The sequence below is a fragment of the Anser brachyrhynchus genome (genome assembly GCF_964034855.1).
Source record: "Anser brachyrhynchus genome assembly, contig: SCAFFOLD_86, whole genome shotgun sequence".
Classification (NCBI taxonomy): Eukaryota; Metazoa; Chordata; class Aves; order Anseriformes; family Anatidae; genus Anser; species Anser brachyrhynchus.
The window spans coordinates 492,375-515,230 of record NW_027664065.1 but is presented as its reverse complement, the minus strand read 5'-3'; the positions used below and the strand labels follow the sequence as shown (position 1 = coordinate 515,230).

General features: G+C 52.5%; 2 protein-coding genes and 1 pseudogene across 3 annotated transcripts in view; 2 read left to right on the top strand and 1 right to left on the bottom strand.

The window, feature by feature from the left end:
- LOC308186415 (olfactory receptor 14C36-like) overlaps positions 1–22,856 on the bottom strand; it is a 294,878-nt gene that overhangs the window by 113,791 nt on the left and 158,231 nt on the right. The gene's annotated exons all lie outside the window — the stretch shown is intronic.
- Positions 497–1,580, top strand: LOC308186383 (olfactory receptor 14C36-like; annotated as a pseudogene). Its single transcript has one exon. The product of its transcript is annotated as an olfactory receptor 14C36-like (transcript).
- Positions 14,372–18,817, top strand: LOC308186409 (olfactory receptor 14C36-like). The gene has a single exon (XM_080608550.1). The coding sequence runs from the start codon at positions 14,535–14,537 to the stop codon at positions 15,492–15,494; it is 960 nt and encodes a 319-aa protein (XP_080464676.1). The 5' UTR covers positions 14,372–14,534; the 3' UTR covers positions 15,495–18,817.

Genomic DNA, 22,856 nt, shown 5'->3' with positions numbered 1-22,856 from the left:
TCAGCAGAAGCAATGGGATATTTCTCTGTGTTTCCCCTCCCATCCATCCTGCCCTTACTATTCTCCTCAGACTCTGGGCAGTGGGATTAAAGCCAGATCTCAAACACCAGAGTACTGAGTCCTGCTCTGGAGGTGTATCCCTGGGAGCAAAGTGCCCAAGTTGTTCTAGGCAATATGGCTCTGGGCACTGTGGTGCGTAGGGCTGGGAAATGAGCTGGCTCTATTCAGGTCACTCTGGTTTAAGGACATCCAGCGGTGTCCCTGGGGTTATCCTACTGGAGGATGTTGAACAGCCCCTCTGTATTACAGGTGCACAGCATCTGAACCAAACTATGAGTTTCAGAATGGGTCACCAGCTTTCCCAGGTACCCACTGCTGCAAAGCAGGGCTGAGTCCTAGAGAACTCATGGGCAGAGGCTGCTGCTCCAAACAGCACTCAGCCAACACGAACCAGAGCTCTAGCCAGAGAAGAGAATGAAACTGCTGCTGAGAATGTGTTTGTGTAGGTGAGTGAGAAAGGAAGAGTGTTGCTGAAAGTACAGAGCTTTGCTCAGAGAAGTCTGCCCTAAGTTCTCTGTGTCCTTTTGTCTTTGGACAGGCTCCGAGGCCAAGAGGCAGCACATGTCCAACAGCAGCTCTGTGAGCAAGTTCCTCCTCCTGCCATTCGCAGACACGTGGGAGCTGCAGCTCCTGCACTTCGCGCTCTTCCTGGCCATCTACCTGGCTGCCCTCCTGGGCAACGGCCTCATCCTCACCGCCGTAGCCTGTGACCACCGCCTCCACACCCCCATGTACTTCTTCCTCCTCAACCTCGCCCTCCTCGACCTGGGCTGCATCTCCACCACTCTCCCCAAAGCCATGACCAATTCCCTCTGGGACACCAGGGCCATTTCCTAAATGGATGTGCTGCACAGGTCTTTGTTTTTCTCTTCTTGATATCAGCAGAGTATTTTCTTCTCACCGTCATGTCCTACAACCGCTATGTTGCCATCTGCAAGCCCCTGCACTACGGGAGCCTCCTGGGCAGCAGAGCTTGTGCCCAGATGGCAGCAGCTGCCTGGGGCGGTGGGGTTCTCTATGCTCTGCTGCACACTGCCAATACATTTTCCCTGCCCCTCTGCCAAGGCAATGCTGTGGTCCAGTTCTTCTGTGAAATCCCCCAGATCATGCAGATATCCTGTGCACGCTCCTACCTGAAGAGTTTTTGGGTAGTTGTGACTGGTGTCTGTTTAGCATCTGGCTGTTTTGTTTTCATTGTTTTTTCCTACTTGCAGATTTTCAGGGCTGTGCTGAGGATGCCCTCTGAGCAGGGACGGCACAAAGCCTTCTCCACCTGCCTCCCCCACCTCTTTGTAGTCTCCCTGTTTATCAGCACTGGCTTTTTTGCTTACCTGAAGCCCCCCTCCATCTCTTCCCCATCCCTGAACCTGGTGGTGGCAGTTCTGTACTCGGTGATACCTCCAACATTGAACCCCCTCATCTATAGCATGAGGAACCAGGAGCTCAAGTGGGCTTTTAGGAAAGTGATTTCATGGATGTCTCTGAATAGAGACAAACTTCCCCTCTTTTTCCAGAAATGACTTAACTTGGTACCTCCCCTCAGGCCCGGTCCTTCTTTCATTATCATTATTGTTATTCTTATCTTTGGTATCATTTGCATTTATTATGCTCTTAGAGTAATATTTCTTTTTCATCTTACTTCTGCTGAGGAGCGACACTGCTTTGTTTGCTCTTGAGGCTCTGCAAATATGTGTCTAACAGAAGGTCAGAGGTGACTCTTCCATAGCATCTAATAAAATAATAAAACGGGATCTCCACAGTGCACAGTCTGAAGCCTTGGCTCTTTTTTCAAGGTGGTTGCCAAGCTTTCCAGAAGCTTGTACCGCTTTCCATCACCTCTCAGATTCTTTCCATCATCTGTCAGTGGTCATGGTCATCCAGAGAGGTCCCAGATGCCTGGCGACTTCCTAATGTGAAGCTCATCTACAAGAAGGTTTGTAAGGAGGACCCGGGGAATTACAGGCCTGTCAGCCTCACCTCAGCGCCAGGAAGGTTGATGGAACAGATCATCTTGAATGCAGTCACACAATGTACGTGGGACAACCTGGGGATCAGGCCCAGTCAGCATGGGTTCATGAAAGGCAAGTCCTGCCTGACCAACCTCATCTCCTTCTACGTCTGGGTGACTTGGGTGCTGGATGAGGGAAATCACGTTGATGCAGTCCACCTAGACTTCAGCAAGGCCTTTGACACGGTCTCCCATAGTATTCTCCTGGAGAAGTTGGCAGCCCATGTGTTGTGGTTTAACCCGGCTGGCAGCTAAACACCACACAGCCGTTCACTCACCCTCCCCCCTCCCTCTCTGGGATGGGGGAGAGAAACGGGAAAGTGAAGCCTGTGAGTTGAGATAAAGACAGTTTATTAAGACAGGAAAATAATAATAACAATAATAATAATAATAGTGATAATGGTAATAGTATTAACAATAATAATGTGTAAGAAAACAAGTGATGCACAATGCAATTGCTCACCACCCGCTGACCGATGCCCAGCCTATTCCCGAGCAGCCGGCCCCCCCACCCCGGCCAGCCACCCCTATATATTGTTTAGCATGACGTCAGATGGTATGGAATACCCCTTTGGCCAGTTTGGGTCAGCTGTCCTGGGTCTGTCCCCTCCCAGCTCCTGCTGCACCCCCAGCCTGCTCGCTGGCAGGACAGAGCTAGAAGCCGAAAAGTCCTTGGCCTGGTGTAAACACTGCTCTGCAACAATTAAAACATCAGCATGTTATCAGCGCTCTTCTCATCCTAATCCAAAACATAGCACCCTACCAGCTACTATGAGCTACTTAACTCTGTCCTAACTGGAACCAGGACACCATGGCTTGGACAGGTACACTCTTTGCTGAGTTAAAATCTGGCTGGATGGCTGGGCCCAGAGAGTAGTGGTGAACGGAGTGAAATCCAGCTGGTGACCGGTCACTAGTGGTGTTCCCCAGGGGTTGGGGTTGGGGCCCATGCTCTTTAACATCTTTATTGATGATTTGGATGAGGGAATTGAGTGCATCCTCAGTAAGTCTGCAGATGGCAACAAGTTGGGGGGAAGTGTCGATTTGCTGGAGGATAGGAAGGCCCTGTAGAGGGACCTGGACATGTTGGATCGATGGGCAGAGGCCAATGGGATGAGGTTCACCACGGCTAAGTGCCGCGTCCTGCCCTGTGGCCACAACAACCCCATGCAGTGCTACAGGCTTGGGGCAGACTGGCTGGAAAGCTGTGCAGAGGAAAAGGTTGGATGTAGTACTTAGGGACATGGTTTAGTGAGTGATATTGGTGATAGGGGGATGGTTGGACCAGATGATCTTGGAGGTCTTTTCCAACCTTAATAATTCTATGATTCTGTGCTTCTTACGATACAGAGCCACAAGTCCACGGTTTCCTGGTGCTTCACCAAGCCTAGGAAGTGGCTGAGGAAGAACTGGTGCCCTATATTCTCCAGCTTTTATTGCAACCATCTTTCTAGTTGGGTGGCATCGAAAGCAATGCCTGTGCCCTGTGTCAGGGCTTTGACTGATGGAAACAGGGCCCAGTAGCCATAACAGTTTGCTGCTGTCCCCCTGGCTGTGTCCAGCACATGGCCGTGAGACAGTCTCCCCCAGTCTGTGTGCTGAACCTGAGCCCAAAAGTCCTCAGCAAGTCCTCAGCTTGGGTCCTCCCCAAGGACGGGAGTGTAGTTGTGACCACAGGAAGGACGAACCCTCTCCTTGGGCCTGTACATGGCTGGATGCTTTTGCATGCTCCACAGGAAAAGGGAGCATATTGATAACATGCTAACTCCCCTTTCACCATCTCTGTGTCTGTGGGAGCGTCAGAAAATGTCCCTCAGTCCTAAGACCCAGGAAAGCTTCTTCTTTCATCAGGAACCTGCAGAAATTCTCTCAGAATTTCCAAGACTCTTGTGCACACAGGCAAATACACACAGGGCATGGACACAGCCGACCACACACAGACCAGCTCCAACAGGGAACAGCACCTTCACAGCCACCACACCACCAGCAGCACACACAGAGCCATGAGCAACACACCTGGCCCCACCCCATTCCCCACCTCAGTCTGATCTGCTCTGAAGGTCACCAGTGCTCCACGCATCCACAGCAGCAATTACCCATGGGTGCAGACGCACACATGGCTATGTGGTTCCATGATTGTATGATTCACCCCCAACACACCCAGGAGTGAGCACACTCACACAGCAAATAGCCAGCAACAGAGGTGAATAAGAAGGCAGGACAGTGATCAGGCACAGGGCCTGAGCAGACCAGCCCTGACCAGCCCCATATCCACATGCAGCCGGCCCCTTGCACCCCTCTCCCCTCCTCTTCCACAGGATTCTTCCTCATCAAGACACTTTAATCCCTTCCTTTCTTACATGCAGTGCCCTGCTCAATTACCAGTTCTCACCACTCGCATTTTCCCCCACTGATCCCTAGTTTGCTATACCTGTACCCGCATTCGGTAATTCAGATACCATTGCCTACATCATCTGGTCCTCTAACAGGCAGGAGAGGTCGACATGTCACAGATTTGCTCTGTGGCAGGAGTGAGGGGTGGCATGAACAGTCCCAAGCAGGCAGTGTTTTATGGCAACTGGACTCCATACAGGACAGAAAATCGTCGTTTTATGGCTGTAGGCCCGAGTATTGCCTCCATTTTTTTTTAACCATTTCAAACATTTCACTTCAATCAGCACACTTCAATCAACTGAAATGACTGAACACTTCTAATACAATGCTTGAATTGTCCCATGACATTTTTTTTTCTTGAATGTTTATTACAGCAAAAGAAAAAAATACCAATCTTCCCCTGTACTTGCATTGCCAGAACTCTGTCTCTTATGCACCGCACTTCATCTCCCCAGTCTTTCTGGTATTTCCACCTGGCTTTATGAAACAGACCATGTTGGAAGTCACTTTTCCAGCAGACTCTCTGGACATGTGCAGTTTCCATTCTTCTCCAGATTCCCCTCCCCTCACTCTTTGATCATTCAGATACCTCTCACCTACACAGTTGGTTCTCAGAACTTGAGGGATCTCAAGCTTGCCCATATTTCAGTTTTCTATCTCATCAACCCTACAGCCAACTCTGTAATTGCATTTCTATTCATTATTTCCTACCTATGTCAAACATTTATGTATAGTCATCCCTTCTGGAAGTTGCACCTCATTGGAGGCAACTTGGATTTGGCTCACAGTTGGGGACTGTGGGGTTTGCTTCTTTGTTGTAAAATGTTAATAACAACGACATCAAAAACTGTGCCTGTGTGCAGCCAGTTGTCTGAGGAAAGGAGGTGGGACTTGGTGCAAAGTAGCTATAACAACTGTGGACTTAACAGCTATAACAGCTCTGGACTATAACAGCTATAACAACTACAACAGCTGTGAACTTAAGTGGAGAAGTTTGGTGTAAGGCAAAGTGATGCAAGTCCCAGGTGCCTGATGAGGGAAATGCTGGGGATGGAGAGTTGAGCAGCAAGGTTGTCCATAGGTTGTCCATACAGCAGCAAGGTTGTCCATACAGTCTAGGACTTCAAGGGACTGCTTTTCCACTTATACAGATCTCCTTAGGAGGCACATTGGATCCATGACAACTAGAGAATGATGCTATCAGTTCTTCTGAAAACTCTAAACTAATGGAAACTAACCTTAAATAAGGAAAATGCTCTTAGTGAAGTGGTCATTGAAAATTTCCTCTTTAAACTGCATTCTTGAAACCTCACTAATTAATTGTACAAGTCTGGAAGACTGAATGAAAATGACTGAATTGTAATGAGCCCCATGGTGCATTTGGTGCCGAGTCAATAAACTTCAGGTAGTGATAAGAGAATGATGTAACTGCAGGAGAAGTTCAAGTCAGAAGGAAACTTTGAAGTGTCTAGGAGTATTAATGGGCCCCAGTGAGGGTCATTACTGACAAAGCCTCCCCATGGACTTGTTAGAGCAGACAATGGGAGGCCATGATTGCAGGTAGGCAAAGGCACTGTGCAGGAGACTCTGATGCTGAGTAAAGGCCTTGGTTTGTTTGGTGAAGCACAAAGGCTAAAGCCTTGTCCACAGCCCCTGGGAAGGGAGGCCCTGACCCTCACCCATGGCTCAGGGCTCTTCCTGGGGCAGTGGGATGTGGGGTGTGTGATGCTGTGTGAAGGCAATGCTACGACACCTCCTGGCCTCCCCACTGGGTTGCAAGGAGGCAACAAGGCCCCAGTGTCATGAGCACAGCATGTCTCCTCATGAGCCTCAGTAGCAGAGACAACTGCCATCGGCAGGGGGACAAAGCCCTTGGATATGCTGGGGTCTTCCAGCCTTGCCAGTGCTCTCGGTCTTCTCCACCACAGGTTGTCCTGCGCTGTCCTATCACTTCCCCCTTTTCCCTGCAGGCTGTAGGCACCCACCTTGCTTCTCCACCTTGCTCTCATCCAGGCATTACCTTACTTTCACTGATGTCTCCCCACCCTCCACGGCAGTTGCTTGAAACACAATAGCATGGGCTGACCACAGGCTCCTTCTGGGTGACCTCTGACACCACAGCACTACCCTTTCAGTGACATTTCCTCCTCCTCATGCCCAGTCTTAAACTTCCAAGCAGCACATTGCAGCAGCTTTTACTCCCTCCTGCTGTTTCCCACCACCAGAGAAAGCTCCATCATCCACAAACTACTTTTTCAGCAGATGTCCCAAGCCATCAGCCTTCTGGAGCCCTATGGCCTGACCAGACAGAAGAAACCTCACCATGGTCTTCCAAGCCGTATACCTGCTGCTGGCCTTCCAGCCTCTCAGGTAGACGTGACCAAGTTGTGTGCCTGTTGCTGGCCCACCATGTGCTCAGGCAGAAGGGATGTTATAACTCACACCAAGGCCTCTTCCTGCATGGGGCCTATCAGGCTCTCAGACAGAGGGCATCTCACAATCAGTGTGCCAAGCAGGTGCCTTCTGCTGCCTTATCAGGGATGCTGGCAGGTGTAAGCGGAAAAGCACAGGTCTCAGCCAGGAGGCAAGGGCTGACACATCAGCTGCTTCAGGAAGAAGCCACCTCATAGGCCCTGTCCCCAGCCATGTTACTGCTGCTGGCCTGTCAGCTCCAGAGACTGAGGTGACCAGATGCTTCCTACTGGTTGTTAAGTTTCTGAGGCACAACAGACCACATAAGAACACATTCACCCAGCACTCGCCTTGTGGGCCAGGACATGAGGACACAAAAAGTAAGCTTTTTAAATGAAATTTATCCATCAAATTTTCTAACACTTCTTTAAATATGGAAACATTCTTCACAGGATCTACTTTGTTCATAGTAAGACACGATGTATCTGTACCTCTGCCTCTCTCTCTTTTCTTCTTCCTCTCCCTATTATGTCTTCAGAGAGCTCTCCAATGGAAAGAGTCATTGAATCACAAAATAACTCATGTTGGAAGAGACCCCTGAATGGCATCCTCTTCACCTGTCCTGCTCAAGGCAAGCTAAACCAGATGAGGTAGCTAAAGGGCTCCTCTGAGCTTGGCACCATCCAGAAAGGATCTGAAAGTGTGCTCCATCCTCTAATTCAGAGAGTTAATAATGACATTCAGCAGTGTTGGCCCAAGTACTGCTCACTGAGGGATGGTGCTAGGAACTGCCTGACAGGAGAACTTTCCATCACAGATGACAACTGCGCCTGAGTGTCCAGCCAAATTCCCACCCACAGCCTCATCCATTTGTTAAGTCCACATAGCACCAATCAGGCTGTAAGTAGTCTCCAGGAGACAATGTCAACGGCCTTGCTAAAGTGCAGGTAGACAGCGTCCCTTTCTTTTCCCTCACCTATGGGTTCTGCAATCCCATTTTTGTCCTTCAAGTGCCCGGAGGTAGCTGTGGAAAAACTTGCCCCATCACCTTCCCAGGGACTGAGGTGAGGCTGACCAGCCTTAATTCTTCCCACCCTCTTTTTTCCTCTTCTGGAAGGCAGATCTGATGTCATTCCAAGTCTCCAGAAAGCTCTCTGATCCCCCTGGCACATTTGCTGACACAGTCCAGGAAGGCAGGGGAGGGTGGTGCAGGAGACAGGCAAGAACACACAAGTCCTACCCTTGTACACCCAAAGGCAGGGCATTGCAGTGGTTGTGGTGTCCCTCTGGCTCCTGCTGCCTCTCCCAGATTCTGGGAGGCACCTCAGCCCTGCAGTGCATGACCCTGCTCTGCACTTCTCTGAGATACTGTATGGCATGAGGAATGGACACAGGGAGAGGGCATTTGTGCTCACTCATGTTCACCTCACATGCACATGCACACAATGTGCACACTGAAGCCTCAATTGTGCAGGGCACAGATATGGACTTCTGACTTATCCATTAAGTGTCCCATTAAGTGTGGGGGAGTAAACCACCTCTCTGAGCTGCGCTGGGAGCCAAAAAAGTCACCCAAGAAGTAACCAGGATAATACTCACCCCTTATTCTGTACCGTTTATACCATGACAGGTTCCAGACTTTCCAATATGTCTTCATTAATCAGCACCCTGCAATTAGAACACGGATATCATTCCCTTAGTCTATGGGCCACCTCCCAGAAATGTCCGTATTAATCAAATATTCAGTGAATCCATTTAGTTCATGAATTGGTTTCTATCTGTTGTTGAGGCCTTACAGGACAGGAGAAGGCAGTTTGGCCCACACTGGCCAAAGGGATATCCCATACCACATGATGTAATGCCTAGCAAGAATGCTGGGGGAATTGACCAGGAGTGTCTGGGCATTGGTCAGCAGAGGTCAGCAATAGCATTCTGCATCACTTTTTTGTTTTTTTTTTTTCCCCTTTGTTACAAAACACTTGTTTGTTACACCAACAAGTACCTGCGCTTTTACCATTTTCAGTCCTCTGCCCTATTGCGCTGGGGCAGGGGATTTGAGCCAATAGCTGTGTGGTGCTTATCTGCCTGCTGGGTTAAACCACAGCACAGACCAGGCCGCAGAATCTGACCCTACAATGAACTCCTCCCCTCACCCCTGCTCCAGCCTGGGCTCATCCACTGGCCACAGTCCCTTAGAGCTGTAACTGTTCCAACACATCCTTATCCACAGCCCCTTCAAAGCTCTACCTACTGTGTGTGGACTTACCAACAGCCATAGACGGTTGCAGGTGTGCCTTCAGAGGTGTGGACTTATCCATGTGCCACACTCTCTTCAGAGGTGTACCTGCTCTAGTGTGGCCTTTTCCATTCCAGAAGGATTATGTCGAGTTCAGGGCGGCAATGTAGAGACTCAATCCAATGACAATTCAAGCAAATGTGGGGCTGGGACATACTGGCTGATAGAGTTCCAATAGGGTGAGGCTTTGGAAAAAGCCTGATGTGTTGCGGGGAAACCACAGGTATTGGTAAATCCTCAGGAAAACAGGTTTGTGTTTGAAGCCAAAGCTAGTAAGGATGGAGATAAATTAGGAGAGCTTTGGCAATCATGGGGTCAGAGTGAGGTGGGAACGTGAGTGCGTGGTAAAAGTGTGCAGGGATGCAAGCACAGATACAGGAAAATGTAGGACAGGATGTGGAGGGGCATGGCAGAGGGCCATTGTGGAGCAACCTATTCCAGTGCTCTGTCACCCTTACAGTAAAGAAATGTTTTCTCATATTCAGCTGGAACTTCCTCTGTGTCAGTTTGTGCCTCTTGCCTCTTGTCGTGTTGCTGGGCACCGCTGAAAAGAGTCCGGCCCCATCCTCTGGACACCCTTCCCTCAGATAATTGTACACATTGGTTAAGATTCCCTCTCAGTCTTCTCTTTCCCAGGCTAAAGAGTTCCCTCAGCCTGTCCTAGTACGACAGGTGCTCCAATTCCTCTAATCGTCTTCATAGACCTCCTCTGGACTTCCATGTCCCTCTTGTACTGGGGAGCCCAGAAATGGACACACTATTCCAGGCGTGGCCTCACGAGGACTGAGTAATAATTGGTGCCCGTAACAATGCACGGAGGATGATCTCATGTTCTTATCTCAACAATCGGGCTCTTTCGTCGTATTTTCTCCCCCTTTTCCTTGTATGTGGGGATATGAAAGAGCGGTTGTGGTGGAGTTCAGATGCATAGCAGGATAAAACCACCCCAGTAGGGACATGGAAAGGGTTCAGCACCAGGACTGTGGCCATCCAGGGATGGCATCTGAGCATCCAGGACATGCTCTGCCAGCCTGGTGGCACAGGAGGGAATGAAAAGAGGTTCCCCTGAAGGAGAGAAGTAGAAGGGGAAGGCTTGTTTCCCAACTCAGGCATTGCTGGCACATTCCTGAGAGGCCTGTGGGAGCTGCAGGCCACACCAGTCTCTGGGACACTGGGCATCTTTCCTCCCAGATCCAGATCCCAAAGAGGCACCAGCTCCCAGGGAAACCTGGCCCTGGATTGTCCCCATCACGAGGAGGCTGAGCCATGCCCAGAGGAGCGATAGGGTTCAGGACAGCCCTAGCATCAAGACCCAGGAGTCCTGACTGCCACATTGTCCCGAGTCCAGAGGGACCCTCAGGCAGGGCTCTTGCATCAGCCACCAGCCATGTTCAGCTTCGCCCCAAAGCCCAGGACCTGCAGCTTTGGACAGCTGACAACTCCTGTTCCAGCCCTTGGGAAGGGGCTCCTGACACCCTCACCTTTGGAGGAGAGCTGCAGAAGCACTGGGAACATGGAAGTCAGTTCGGAGGTGATGATCACCCTCCAGCAGCCCTCCATCTCGCTTGCTGCTGGCCCTCAGCTCAGGGATGCCCGCCCTGGCTCCTCAGCCACAACTCCTCTGTGAGGTGCCCCTGCTCCTCCACCCATAAGCGAGGTTCGCCCAGTGCAAACTTGCTGCCTGCTGCCCCCACTCCTGGCCACAGAAGGACACTGGTGGGGAGCACCCAAGCAGTGCCCAGCAGGGACCAGGCCTTGCAGGGAAGTGCCGGCACTGCCGCTGCTCCAGTGACGATATCCTGGTGATGCAGTGCATCCACTGTGACATCAGCATGTGTCATTTGGAGGCCTGGGAGGTCAGCAGCATGGAGATGGCACAGCTTGGGAGAGAGACGAGAGATTTCCCTTCTTGTCCTGAGAAACAGTCACCTCCCTTCTGCCCAGTTCTTTTCCACAGGATCCTGACAAATCCATCAGGAACATCTCCAAATGGTGACAAAGGCCATTGAATATAGGAAGTGGAGTGCTGGAAGAATCACCACTGTGTTCCTGCACTAATATGCCTCTTGTTTGGAGCCCTTCCAGGAAGGTGGGGTTTTCACCTTCTCCTTGGCCTGGGCTTTTTTCAAAAGATGGGAGCGAAGGCACCTGGGATGCAGCAGCCCCTCACTGTGCCTGAACTCCTCTTCTGCATGAATCTGGGCTCTCTCTTACAACCGACCAAGTCTCTCATTTCAGGAGACCTGTGGCATGCTGAAGGCAGGACTACCGTCCCTGACTGTACTGCACAGAGATCCACGTGGTTCTGTGTCAGCTGGACTATGCTGCAAGCGAACCCTGCTGGATCATGTGGAGCTGATCATGGTGTCCCGTCCATTAGCTGCCATGTCTGCAACCAGAGCCCCAGAAGAGGAGAGGCGCATCTCTGCGGACATGCTCCCCTTTCCTCTTGCATGACAGAGGGGATGCCAGTGACTGCCCAGCAGTGCCCATCCCTGGGGGCTGTGCACAGCTGGGTGAGGCTCTCGGGGGGGGTTTCTCTGCCTCTTTGTCTTCCTCAGAGTGAGCACCGTGATATTTCCCCACATTTCTCCACCCGTTCCTGCTGCTCCTGCTATTGTGTTTAGGCTCTCTAGGGACGGGGGTTTCAGGTGCAGTTCCAAAAATGACCCTGAACATCCTGCCACAGATGTGTCAGCACAGCAATGAGGTGTTCCACCGCCCATCTGACTTGTGGGGCCACAGGCAATGCAATGCAAGGGGGTGGGTAACATGCCAACTGTCCCTGCACAAGACCTAGAGTGCCTTTCTCCTGGGATCATAATGAACCAGCACCTCCTGGTCACAACCAAGAATTCTTCAATGTAGGCCCTACTGTCCCATGGACTATAAGAATGTAGTTTGCAAAGTACCAGTGATTTTATCCCTGCCCAGCACCTCTTGTACCCAGGCAGAGTCCTGTGTCAGGGCATAAAAGGCAGGCAGACCTTGCTGGTGTTAGATGAAGCCATGTGGACATGTCCATGACATAACAAACTAATTCTCAGAGAAGATGTGATTGTTACACTTAATTGGTTTTCTGCAAGGAGAAATGAGCCTGCTGCCAAGTGTGTGTGCCCAGGGGAGGGAGGGAACCCCAGGGATCCCTTCGGGCTGTTTCCCAGCAGGTTCCCCTGCAGCCCCAGGGCCATGGGCAGGGAGCCTGGTGGGGGGCAGAGCAAGGCAGGCCTTGGGCTGGGCCTGTGCTGCTGAGCTGGGCCGGGCTCCTGGGCCCAAGGGGAGCTCCTGGCAAGCGGGCAGCGCTGCAGAGAGCCAGCTCTGCCCAGGAGCAGCTCCTCTGCCCAGCGCAGCAGGGCTGGGGGCACTGCCTGCAGAGACAGAGTGGGTAAAGGCAGGCAGAAGTGGCAGGATGCACAGAGCTCGCTGGGGGAGAACACTTGCCAGCCCTGACCCCGGTAAGTCTCTGGCTGGAGGGCAATGCAGCCGCAGCTCCTGGAGGAAGGAGAAGCCGCGGGTGCAGGCAGGGGTGCCCAGGGCTGTGGTGCAGAGCAGGGTCCCTGCTGTGCCCCAGGGGCTGTGTGCCGGGGCAGGGCCTCTGCCGCCTGCCAGGCTCAGCACTCAGCCTGCCCGGGGAGCTGCCCAGGGCGCTGCGGGGAGAAGCTGCGGGTGGAAGAAGCCCCCCTGGCAGGGCAGGGTCCTGCTGCTGGCGGGAGGCTGCTGCGTGTGACAGCACAACCAGGATGTATCCAAGGGGACTTTGCAACAGCTGGGGTAAGGTGATTTCAGCTTCAGTCACAGCTTTCCTGAGCCTCCTGAGTTTTCAGCCTTCTCTACTTGCTTCAGTGGTAATAGAAATATATGCTTTTAATTCCAAGAAGAGGCTGAGAATCCATGATGGCTGAGAGGTTACAACGATCTTTTCCTTCCCCTCAGCCCATAGAAAGCTCCACCACCACCACATATGCAGTGTCAGCAGGGTCTGTGTGACCTGGTCTCTAGGACGTGCCCCCAGCGAGCTGCCCCTGGGCAGAGCCCTGCTGCCAGGAGGTGTCTGCAGGGCAGAGCTGAGCACCCAGCGGGTGGGATGGGGGCTGTGACCTGCAGGCAGGAGGCGTGGGGACAGAGACTCAGCTGCAGGCAGGGACAGGTGCAGGCAGCAGAGCCATGGGCAGGGAGTGAGCGGGAGCTGCTCCCAGAAGCAACATGGGACAGGGGATTTGGGCACCTGCCCTGCTGACACCTTCTTCATACAAACTCCTTAGCTTCTTTTCTCATCTAATAATAATGTCATGAGTTTCTTTTGATTCACTAGAGTTTTGGGGATGAGAATTCGTGTGCAGCTCAAAAACTGGTGATGGTGTTCCTATCTCTTCAATACGTCCATGAATAAAAGGCATCCACATTCCCTCCTAACTGTTGGGTCTCTGGGAAATGCTGTGTGTGGGGAAGGAGCTTACTCTCCCTTCAGGACTCCACATCTAAGGAAATTTGACTCTTTACATGGGGCTTCGGCTGGGCTGCAGGCTGCCATGCACAAGACCACAGCTGTGCTCTAGGAGCTCTGTGTTATCTAGCATCCCCATGGAGAAGACACGTCAGCCCTAAGGCCATAGAAATGCTGGTGGGTGGCTGTATGTGGGCAGCTGTTATGATTCCTCTGTGTACGTGGTGAAAAGCAGGGGGCTGAGATCCTCCTCAGGTGCAATGAGATGGGTGAGGGGTTTGGAGATCTGCCCTTTGAACCTGGATTCCTCTGCTCTCAGCAGCATCCAGGTTCTTTTCAGGGGAACACCTGAGTGCGACCATCCTCCAGAGGTGCCCGCGCAGGGCAGCTGAGACCAGGACTGATGGATACCCAAACTGTCCCCGCTCTGCCTTGAAGGACAGTCCCTTTGCCTCCCAGGACCCCAAGGTTTCCCTTGTTGAGCAGTACAAGTGCCAAGAATTTTGCCTTAAATACACTCCTCAGGTATAGGGGGATGAGTATGAAGTAACAAAGCAAAGCATTACGCACAAAGCCCTGCTCTGCAGTCGGGTGAATTTTGAGAAAGAATGCTCCAAAACTCCTTGTTACCTCAAACACACTTCATCTGAGACCACCCCATGTTCCATTTACTTACTGTTCTAGGACAGAACTGTCTCCTGCAGAGTCTCTTGCCCCCACTAGCACCCTCAGGCAGCACCACTTTGACATCAAGTAGAGAAGCAGTCTTCTGAAAAGCAAAGAGGCAGCTTTTTATGGCTTCTACAAAACAATAGGCTAGGTTTTCCTCACAGAGGTCTACCCTAACATTTTAATTCTCTTTCCTCCTTGGACAGACCTCCCTCTCCAGAGGAGCAGATCCCAATTCCCAGGAGCACCAGATGTCCAACAGCAGCTCCATCACCGAGTTCCTCCTCCTGGCATTCGCAGACACGCGGGAGCTGCAGCTCCTGCACTTCGCGCTCTTCCTGGCCATCTACCTGGCTGCCCTCCTGGGCAACGGCCTCATCCTCACCACCGTAGCCTGCGACCACCGCCTCCACACCCCCATGTACTTCTTCCTCCTCAACCTCGCCCTCCTCGACCTGGGCTGCATCTCCACCACTCTCCCCAAAGCCATGGCCAATTCCCTCTGGGACACCAGGGCCATTTCCTATGCAGGTTGTGCTGCACAGGTCTTTCTGATTGTCTTCTTGTTTTCAGCAGAGTATTTTCTTCTCACTGTCATGTCCTATGACCGCTACGTAGCCATCTGCAAGCCCCTGCACTACGGGAGCCTCCTGGGCAGCAGAGCTTGTGCCCAGATGGCAGCAGCTGCCTGGGGCAGTGGGGTTCTCTATGGTCTGCTGCACGCTGCCAATTCATTTTCCCTGCCCCTCTGCCAAGGCAATGCTGTGGACCAGTTCTTCTGTGAAATCCCCCAGATCCTCAAGCTCTCCTGCACTAACTCCTACCTTAGGGAAGGTGGGCTTCTCATATTCAGTAGTGTTCTGTTTTTGGGGTGTTTTGCTTCCATTGTGCTCTCCTATTTGCAGATCTTTAGGGCCGTGCTGAGGATGCCCTCTGAGCAGGGCCAGCACAAAGCCTTTTCCACGTGCCTCCCTCACCTGTTTGTGGTCTCCCTGTTTCTCAGCACAGTTTTTTTCGCCTACCTGAAGCCCCCCTCCCTCTCCTCCCCATCCCTGGATCTGGTGGTGGCACTTCTGTACTCAGTGGTGCCCCCGATATTCAATCCTTTCATCTACAGCATGAGAAACAAGGAGCTCAAGCGTGCTATCAGGAAAGTGATTACTTGGATTTTTCTTAAGATTGATACATTTCTCCTCTTTCTCCACAAATGACTTCCTTTGTTTTCCCTTGGAGGCTTGGTACTTACTTTCATTACCATGATGTTATATTTATCTTCAGTGTCATTTCCATGTATTACTTTTGTAGAAAAAAGTATTTTATTCACCCCACTTCTCCCGAGGTATGAAGTTGCTATTTTTTTTTTCTCTGGACATTTTTTGTCTACCTGGATGCCAGTACTCTCTCTTAGCATCTGCTTAATAAAATGGAATCTCCCCAGTGCACTGCCTGAAATCCTGTCTCTTCTTTCAAAGATGTTGCCAATAACATGGCTGAGCATTTTCCCCTCAAAAGGAAAAGCTGGAGAAAAAAAAAAATGGAAAAGGACTCCAGGGTTGATTTAAGGGAGAGGCAGATGACTGATATATTTCAGTCATGGTCTTAACAGATTTGTAGAGAGATTCAGCTAAGTTATTGAGCATTACTAACAGACGAGAGCAGTGAGAAACTAAAGGCCTAAAAACACCTTCACCCCCGTCCACCGTCTTCTACCTCCTCCCCCCAGTGGTGCAGCGGAACGGGGAATGGGCGCTGCAGTCAGTCTATAACACTTTGTGTCTGCCGCTCCTTCATGGTCACCCTCTGCCCCTGCTCCAGTCTGGGGTCCCTCCCATGGATGCCATCCTTCCCGAACTGATCCCCCCAGGCCCCCAGCTCCTGCGTGGGCTCCTCTCCATGGGATACAGTGCAGCCTGGAGTCTGCTCCGGCAGGGGTCCTCCATGGGCCACAGCCTCCTCCAGGCCACATCCACCTGCTCCACCGGGGGCTTCTCCACGGGCTGCAGCGTGGAGATCTGCTCCGTGTGGGACCCGTGGGCTGCAGGGGGACAGCCTGCTCCACCAGGGGCCTGTCCACAGGCCGCAGGGGAACTTCTGCTCTGGTGCATGGAGCACCTCCTGCCCTCCTTCTGCACTGACCTTGGTGTCTGTACCAAGGACTGCTTCTCACTACATTTTCTCACTCCTCTCTCCCAGCTGCAGCTTCCGAGCAGATTTTTTTTCCCCTTCCTTAAATCTGTTCTCACAGAGGCCAACCCAGCATCGCCCATTGGCTCGGCTCTGGCCAGCAATGGGTCACTTCTGGAGCCATCTGTAACTGGCTCTTCTTTAACATGGGGCAGCTTCTGGACTCTGCTCACAGGGTCCAGCTCTAGATCCCCCCTGCTACCAAAACAGTGACACGTAAGCCCAATACAAGCTGCTGCACCTCAGAAGGCCTGTAACTCCATGCGTTTGGGAGACAAAAAGCTCATCACCATCATATGAGTTGTGAGAAATCAGGGGTAGGATTTAGGAGTAACCTGTTGGTGTCTGATGACAGTGAAAATGGTGAATGGTCACTGAGGTACATCCCCGCGTCTGCCCCACATGGGGCAGGGCAGAGGACATCCTCTAGGAGATTAATGTGGAGCTGCCTGGGAAGCTCAGGGGTTCTCCCTAGGGAGCATGTCCCAGGGGTGGGCAGTGCCTGGAGCCCTACAAAGTGAGAGCTTGCCCAAGGTGGAGTCACCCGTAGGAACGGTGCCAAATTTTGATGTCCCCAGGCAAACAAGAACTCAGTGCCTGTGGGATTCAGTGAGGGACCAGCATGCTCAAAGAAGGAAGGCTGGAGAGGGGTTCCTCTCATCCTCAGGGAAGTACAGCTGCCTGGATCTATAAAATACCTGGAAACCCCTAGAGTCCTTGGAAATATTCCCTAGTCTTCCTGAGCATCTGCCACAGATATTGAATCCAGAGTGAGAGTTTAGCAGCAATGATCCCAATACAGATAGGTCTACTTCCCACCGTGTGCAGCACAGCCAGTGTGCCGTCACCTCTTGGGCACCACAGCATGCTTGGTCTGCTCATAGCACCACCAGCTCAGGGCCACATGGGGAGCATGGGGAGGTGGCCAGGAAGAGCTGGAGAGGAGAGAGGAGGCATGAGGAGAGATCAGATGGGAGCTGACCTTGTCTAGAAGTTGCCTCAAATACTGGTGTTCATCTCATCCAAGACAAGGTCTGGACTGTGTGTACCCTAACTCATGCTCATCATGCAGAACTACAAGTCTACGGTTTCCTGGTGCACCACCTGACATGAGGAGTAACTGAAGGAGGACTGGTGCCCTAACCTGCCAATCTCTTAATGCCATTGCCCTTTGTGAAGGGTGTCTTGGAACGCAAGGCTGGGATCCCGTGTCAAGGTTTGCATTGATGGAAGCATGACCCAGCAGCCATGTGAGCTTCCTGCTCTCCTGCTGTACACATCCATGTAGCATGCAGCACATATCCTTGAGACAGTCTCTCCCAACCCATGTGCTGGCCCTTACCCCAAAGATCACCCCAGACAAGGTTCTTCAGCTCAGGTCCACCTGGAGAACTGAAGGGAAACTGTGACCACAGGAAGTCCCAGAAGAGAATCACAGAATCATAGAATGGCCTGGCTTGGAAGGGACCTTAAAGATCATCTAGTTCCAACCCCCCGATATGGGCAGGGATGCCACCTACTAGAACAGGTTGCTCAGGGTGTCATCCAACCTGGTCTGGAACACCTCCAGGGATGAGGCATCCACAGCTTCTCTGGGCAACCTGTTCCAGTGCCTCACCATGAAGAATTTCCTCCTACTCTCCACTTCAAATCTCCCCTCTTTTAGTTTAAAATCATCCCCCTTTGTCCTCTTATTGTCTGCCCGAGGAGAAAGTCACTCTCCATCTTTTTTATAAGCTCCCTTTAAAATTTGAAAAGCTGCAATGAGGTCACCCCTGAGCCTTCCCTTCTTCAGGCTGACCATTTCCAGCCCTCTTAGCCTTACATCATAGGAGAGGTTCTCCAGCCTTTTGACCAACTTTGTGGCTCTCCTCTGGACCCATTCTAACAGATCGACATCCTTCTTGTACAGGGGACCCCAGACGTGGATGCAGTACTCCAAGTGGGGCTTCACAAGATCAGAATAGTTTCTGATAGATAGTTCCTGAAGTACAGTGGTGACAGCAATGCTGAGTACAACTACCCGATCAGTCTCACTTCCAAAAATTTTATCATACCATACGCCAGTGTTACACATTACAGCAAAATAAAAACCTTAAACCAGCCCCCAGAAGTGATAAACAGCACTGCAAGGAACACACAGTTGGTAATGTACTATCCAACGTAATTCAGAGACCAAACACAACTACAACCCTGAGATCCCCCCAAAATATCAACATTATTTTCAGCAAATAATAAGCTTATAACAATTTTATTTTAACATGCTCTGGTCAGATCTGTCATTATCTCTACCCTTTGGGCCCTATGTTATGTGCCAAAGGGAGTGTTGTGGATTAACCTTGCAGGCAGCTCAGCACCACACAGCCGTTTGCTTCACACCCTATCAGTGAGATGGGGGAGAGAATCGAGAGGGGAAAAAAGATAAAATCTCATGGGTTGAGATAAAGACTGTTTAATAAGAGAGAAAATGAAGGGAAATAATAATAATAAAGATGTTATTGCTGTTGTTGTTGTTGATGATGATGATAGTAGAATGCACAAAGCAAGTGATGCACAGTGGAATTGCTCACCACCTGCTGACCAATGTCCAGCCCGCTCCAGGCCAGAGCAGCTGCTGGTCGGAGCCGAGCCAATGAGTGATGCTGGTTGCACCTCTGTGAGAGCAGATTTAAAAAGGAATAAACATGCTGGGAAACAGCAGCTGGGAGGGAGAGGAGTGAGAACCAGTCCTGCAGACACCAAGGTCAGGAGGTGCTCCAGACACCAGAAGTTCCCCTGCAGTCCATGGAGAGGCCCATGGAGAAGCAGGCTGTCCCCCTGCAGCCCATGGGTCCCACAGCAGAGCAGATCTCCACGCTGCAGCCCATGGAGGAACCCCCAGTGGAGCAGGTGGATTTGGCCTGGAGGAAGCTGCGGCCCATGGAGAGATACCGCTGAACAAGACTCCAACTCCTGGGACCCCAAAAGACCACACAAAAAATATTTACTTCCCCTTTTCCTCTGGGGAGGGGTTGTGATGGAGTGGGGTGGAGGAGGTCACTTGCGTAGCAGGGTAAATCCATCATGTAGGGGTACGGGAAGTGTTCAGACCTAGGGCTGTGGCATTCCGGAGATGGCATCTCAGCATCCAGGACATGCTCTGCCAGCTTGGCCACACAAACAGGAATGAAGAGAGGTTCCCCTGAAGGACAGCAGTAGAAGAGGAAGGCTTGATTTCCAACACAGGCATTGCTGGAACATTCCTGAGAGACCTGGGGGAGCTGCAGGCCACACCAGTCTTTGGGACACCGGACATCTTTCCTCCCAGAGCCAGATCCCAAAGAGGCACCAGTTCCCAGGGAAACCTGGCCCTGGACTGTCCCCATCAGGAGAATTCTGAGCCATGGCCAGAGGAGCCCTGGGCCTCAGGACAGCCCTGGCATCAGGACCCAGGGGTCCTGGCTGCTACATCATCTCCTGAGCCCAGCGGGACCCTCAGGCAGGGCTCTTGCAGCAGCCATCAGCCCTATCCAGTCTCCTCCCAAAGCCCTGGACTTGGAGCTCTGGACAGCTGACAGCCCCTGGGCAACCTGCCGGGAAGGGGCTCCTGACACCCTCACCTTTGGAGGAGAGCTGCAGGAGCACTGGGAACATGGAAGTCAGGTTGGAGGTGATGGTCGCCCTCCAGCAGCCCTCCATCTCACTTGCTGCTGGCCCTCAGCTCAGGACAAGGGATGCCCCCCCTGGCTCCTCAACCACAGCTCCTCTGCAAGGTGCCCCTGCTCCTCCGCCCGTCAGCGAGGGTCGCCCAGTGCAACCTTGCTGCCTGCTGCCCCCACTCCTGGCCACAGAAGGACAGCGGTGGGGAGCACCCAAGCAGTGCCCAGCAGGGACCAGGCCTTGCAGGGAAGTGCCGGCACTGCCGCTGCTCCAGTGACGATCTCCTGGTGATGCAGTGCATCCCCCTGTGACATCAGCATGTGTCATTTGAAGGCCTGGGAGGTCAGCAGCATGGAGATGGCACAGCTCGGGAGAGAGATGAGAGATTTCCCTTCTTGTCCTGAGAAACAGTCACCTCCCTTCTGCCCAGTTCTTTTCCAGCATTTCCTGACAAATCCACCAGGAACATCTCCAAATGGTGACAAAGGCCATTGGATATAAGAAGTGGAGCGCTGGAGAACTCACCGCTGTGTTCCTGCACCAACACGCCTCTGCTCTTGAGAGCCTTCCCAGGAGGGTTGGGTTTGAGGCTTGTCCTGGGGCTGGGATTTTCTCAAAAGACAAGAGTGAAGGCACCTGGGATGGAGCATCCCCTCAGTGTGCCTGAACTCCTCTTCACTGCAGTTCACTCCCTTGGAGTAGTAGGATGTGTTATATGGAGGGAATTGTAGCACATGCCAGGATCCTCCTTCTGGGACAGCCCACAGGGCTCTGTACTTTGAGATGGCCTCAGCACCATCCCCTGGTCTGCCATGCAGGAGGCAGAGATGGTACACGAGGGAATGGCAAACGTTCCCTTGGCTCATACTTTTGAGGGGGAGGAGTATGGCAGCACTACAGATGGAGAGGAGAGTGGGGAAAATGGTCTGTGACAGATGTGGTGCACTCCTCAAGGCTGCTACCCGTTGCCCATGGCCATGAGCCTCTACAGGAGAAGGTGCCCATGAAGAGGTTGAGGTGGAGGGGTGGCCTGCCCCTTGCAGCCGGCCTGCCAGATCTGCCTGCAGGAGACCACTTGTGTCTTTGTGTCCACAATGAAGGAGGAACCCATCCCGATTTAGGATCTACTCTGTGTTCTCTCTCAGAACTTGACCAAGTCTCATTTCAGGAGACCTGATGCATGCTGAAGGCAGGACTACTGCCCCTGACTGTACTGCACACAGATGTACCTGGTCCCGTGTCAGCTGCACCATGTCAAGTGGGCTGCAGGGAAAGACGAGGGTGAGCCTGTGCAGTTCTGTGTGTAGGGCTGGGCCCTCAGACCTGATCTCTTTCCATGTGCTGAAAGGAAGCTGGACTACAACATGCATTTGCAAGAGGAGTGTCAAGACACAAGTTTTTCCTGTTTGCAAGTCCCAGATCCCGGTGAACATCACCTCGGTTGGCCCATCTGGCAGCTGTGCACAGAAGCTGTCTTCAAGAACCCACAGAAACCTTGGGAATGTTTGCACCCAGCAGTGTCCCTTTCCTGTGACCGTTCGAGTGATTAAAGGCCCCCAGGGTGACATGGAGTCATTGAACTCAGCTTAGTCCAATAGCTTCCACAAGACTTTGTCCACTTCTTCAGCCTGACTGCAGGCATTTACCTCCGACCACACTGTCACCCTAACTGGCTCTGCTCTGACCCTCACCCACAAGGATCCTCCCAGTCTGCTGCCCATCCCATAGAGGAGCTCCATGCATCCAGACAGATCCTTCACATGGAGGGCAACCCCCTGTTGATCGTCCCCGCTTGTCTCTTCTGAAGAATCTGCACCCACCCAGCACGACCACACTGTCACCCTGACTGGCTCTCCTCTGAGCTTCACCCACAAGGGCACCCCCAACCTGCTGCCCATCCCATAGAGGAGTGGCTCCTTCAAATGGAGGACAATACCCTGTTATTCGGCCCCCCATCCATATGTCCCTATCCAGCACAGCGCCCCAAGCTGAGGGACCTGTCCCCCAACACCTCATCAGCCCTTCTTTCAATGTCACAGCCCTGTGACAGGAGATTGGGATCCATCTCCTCCTGCCTGTGCCCCAGGCTGAGGGCATTGTGGCACATCTGGACTGTGTGTCCTGCTTGTAAACAGGACAAAGAAACAGAATAAAGAAAGACGATTTATAGCCTAAAAGGAGAAATGATCCTGCTGTCAAGAAGTGTGTGTGCCCAGGTGAGGGAGGGAACCCCAGGGATTCCTTGAGGCTGTTTCCCAGCAGGTTCCCCTGCAGCCCCAGGGCCATGGGCAGGGAGCCCGGTGGGGGGCAGAGCAAGGGAGGCCTTGGGCTGGGCCTGTGCTGCTGAGCTGGGCCGGGCTCCTGGGCCCAAGGGGAGCTCCTGGCAAGCGGGCAGCGCTGCAGAGAGCCAGCTCTGCCCAGGAGCAGCTCCTCTGCCCAGCGCAGCAGGGCTGGGGGCACTGCCTGCAGAGACAGAGTGGGTAAAGGCAGGCAGAAGTGGCAGGATGCACAGAGCTCGCTGGGGGAGAACACTTGCCAGCCCTGACCCCGGTAAGTCTCTGGCTGGAGGGCAATGCAGCCGCAGCTCCTGGAGGAAGGAGAAGGCGCGGGTGCAGGCAGGGGTGCCCAGGGCTGTGGTGCAGAGCAGGGTCCCTGCTGTGCCCCAGGGGCTGTGTGCCGGGGCAGGGCCTCTGCCGCCTGCCAGGCTCAGCACTCAGCCTGCCCGGGGAGCTGCCCAGGGCGCTGCGGGG

Excerpts from the sequence above, each read along its gene's own strand:
- LOC308186409 (XM_080608550.1), top strand. The coding sequence starts at position 14,535 with ATGTCCAACAGCAGCTCCATCACCGAGTTCCTCCTCCTGGCATTCGCA.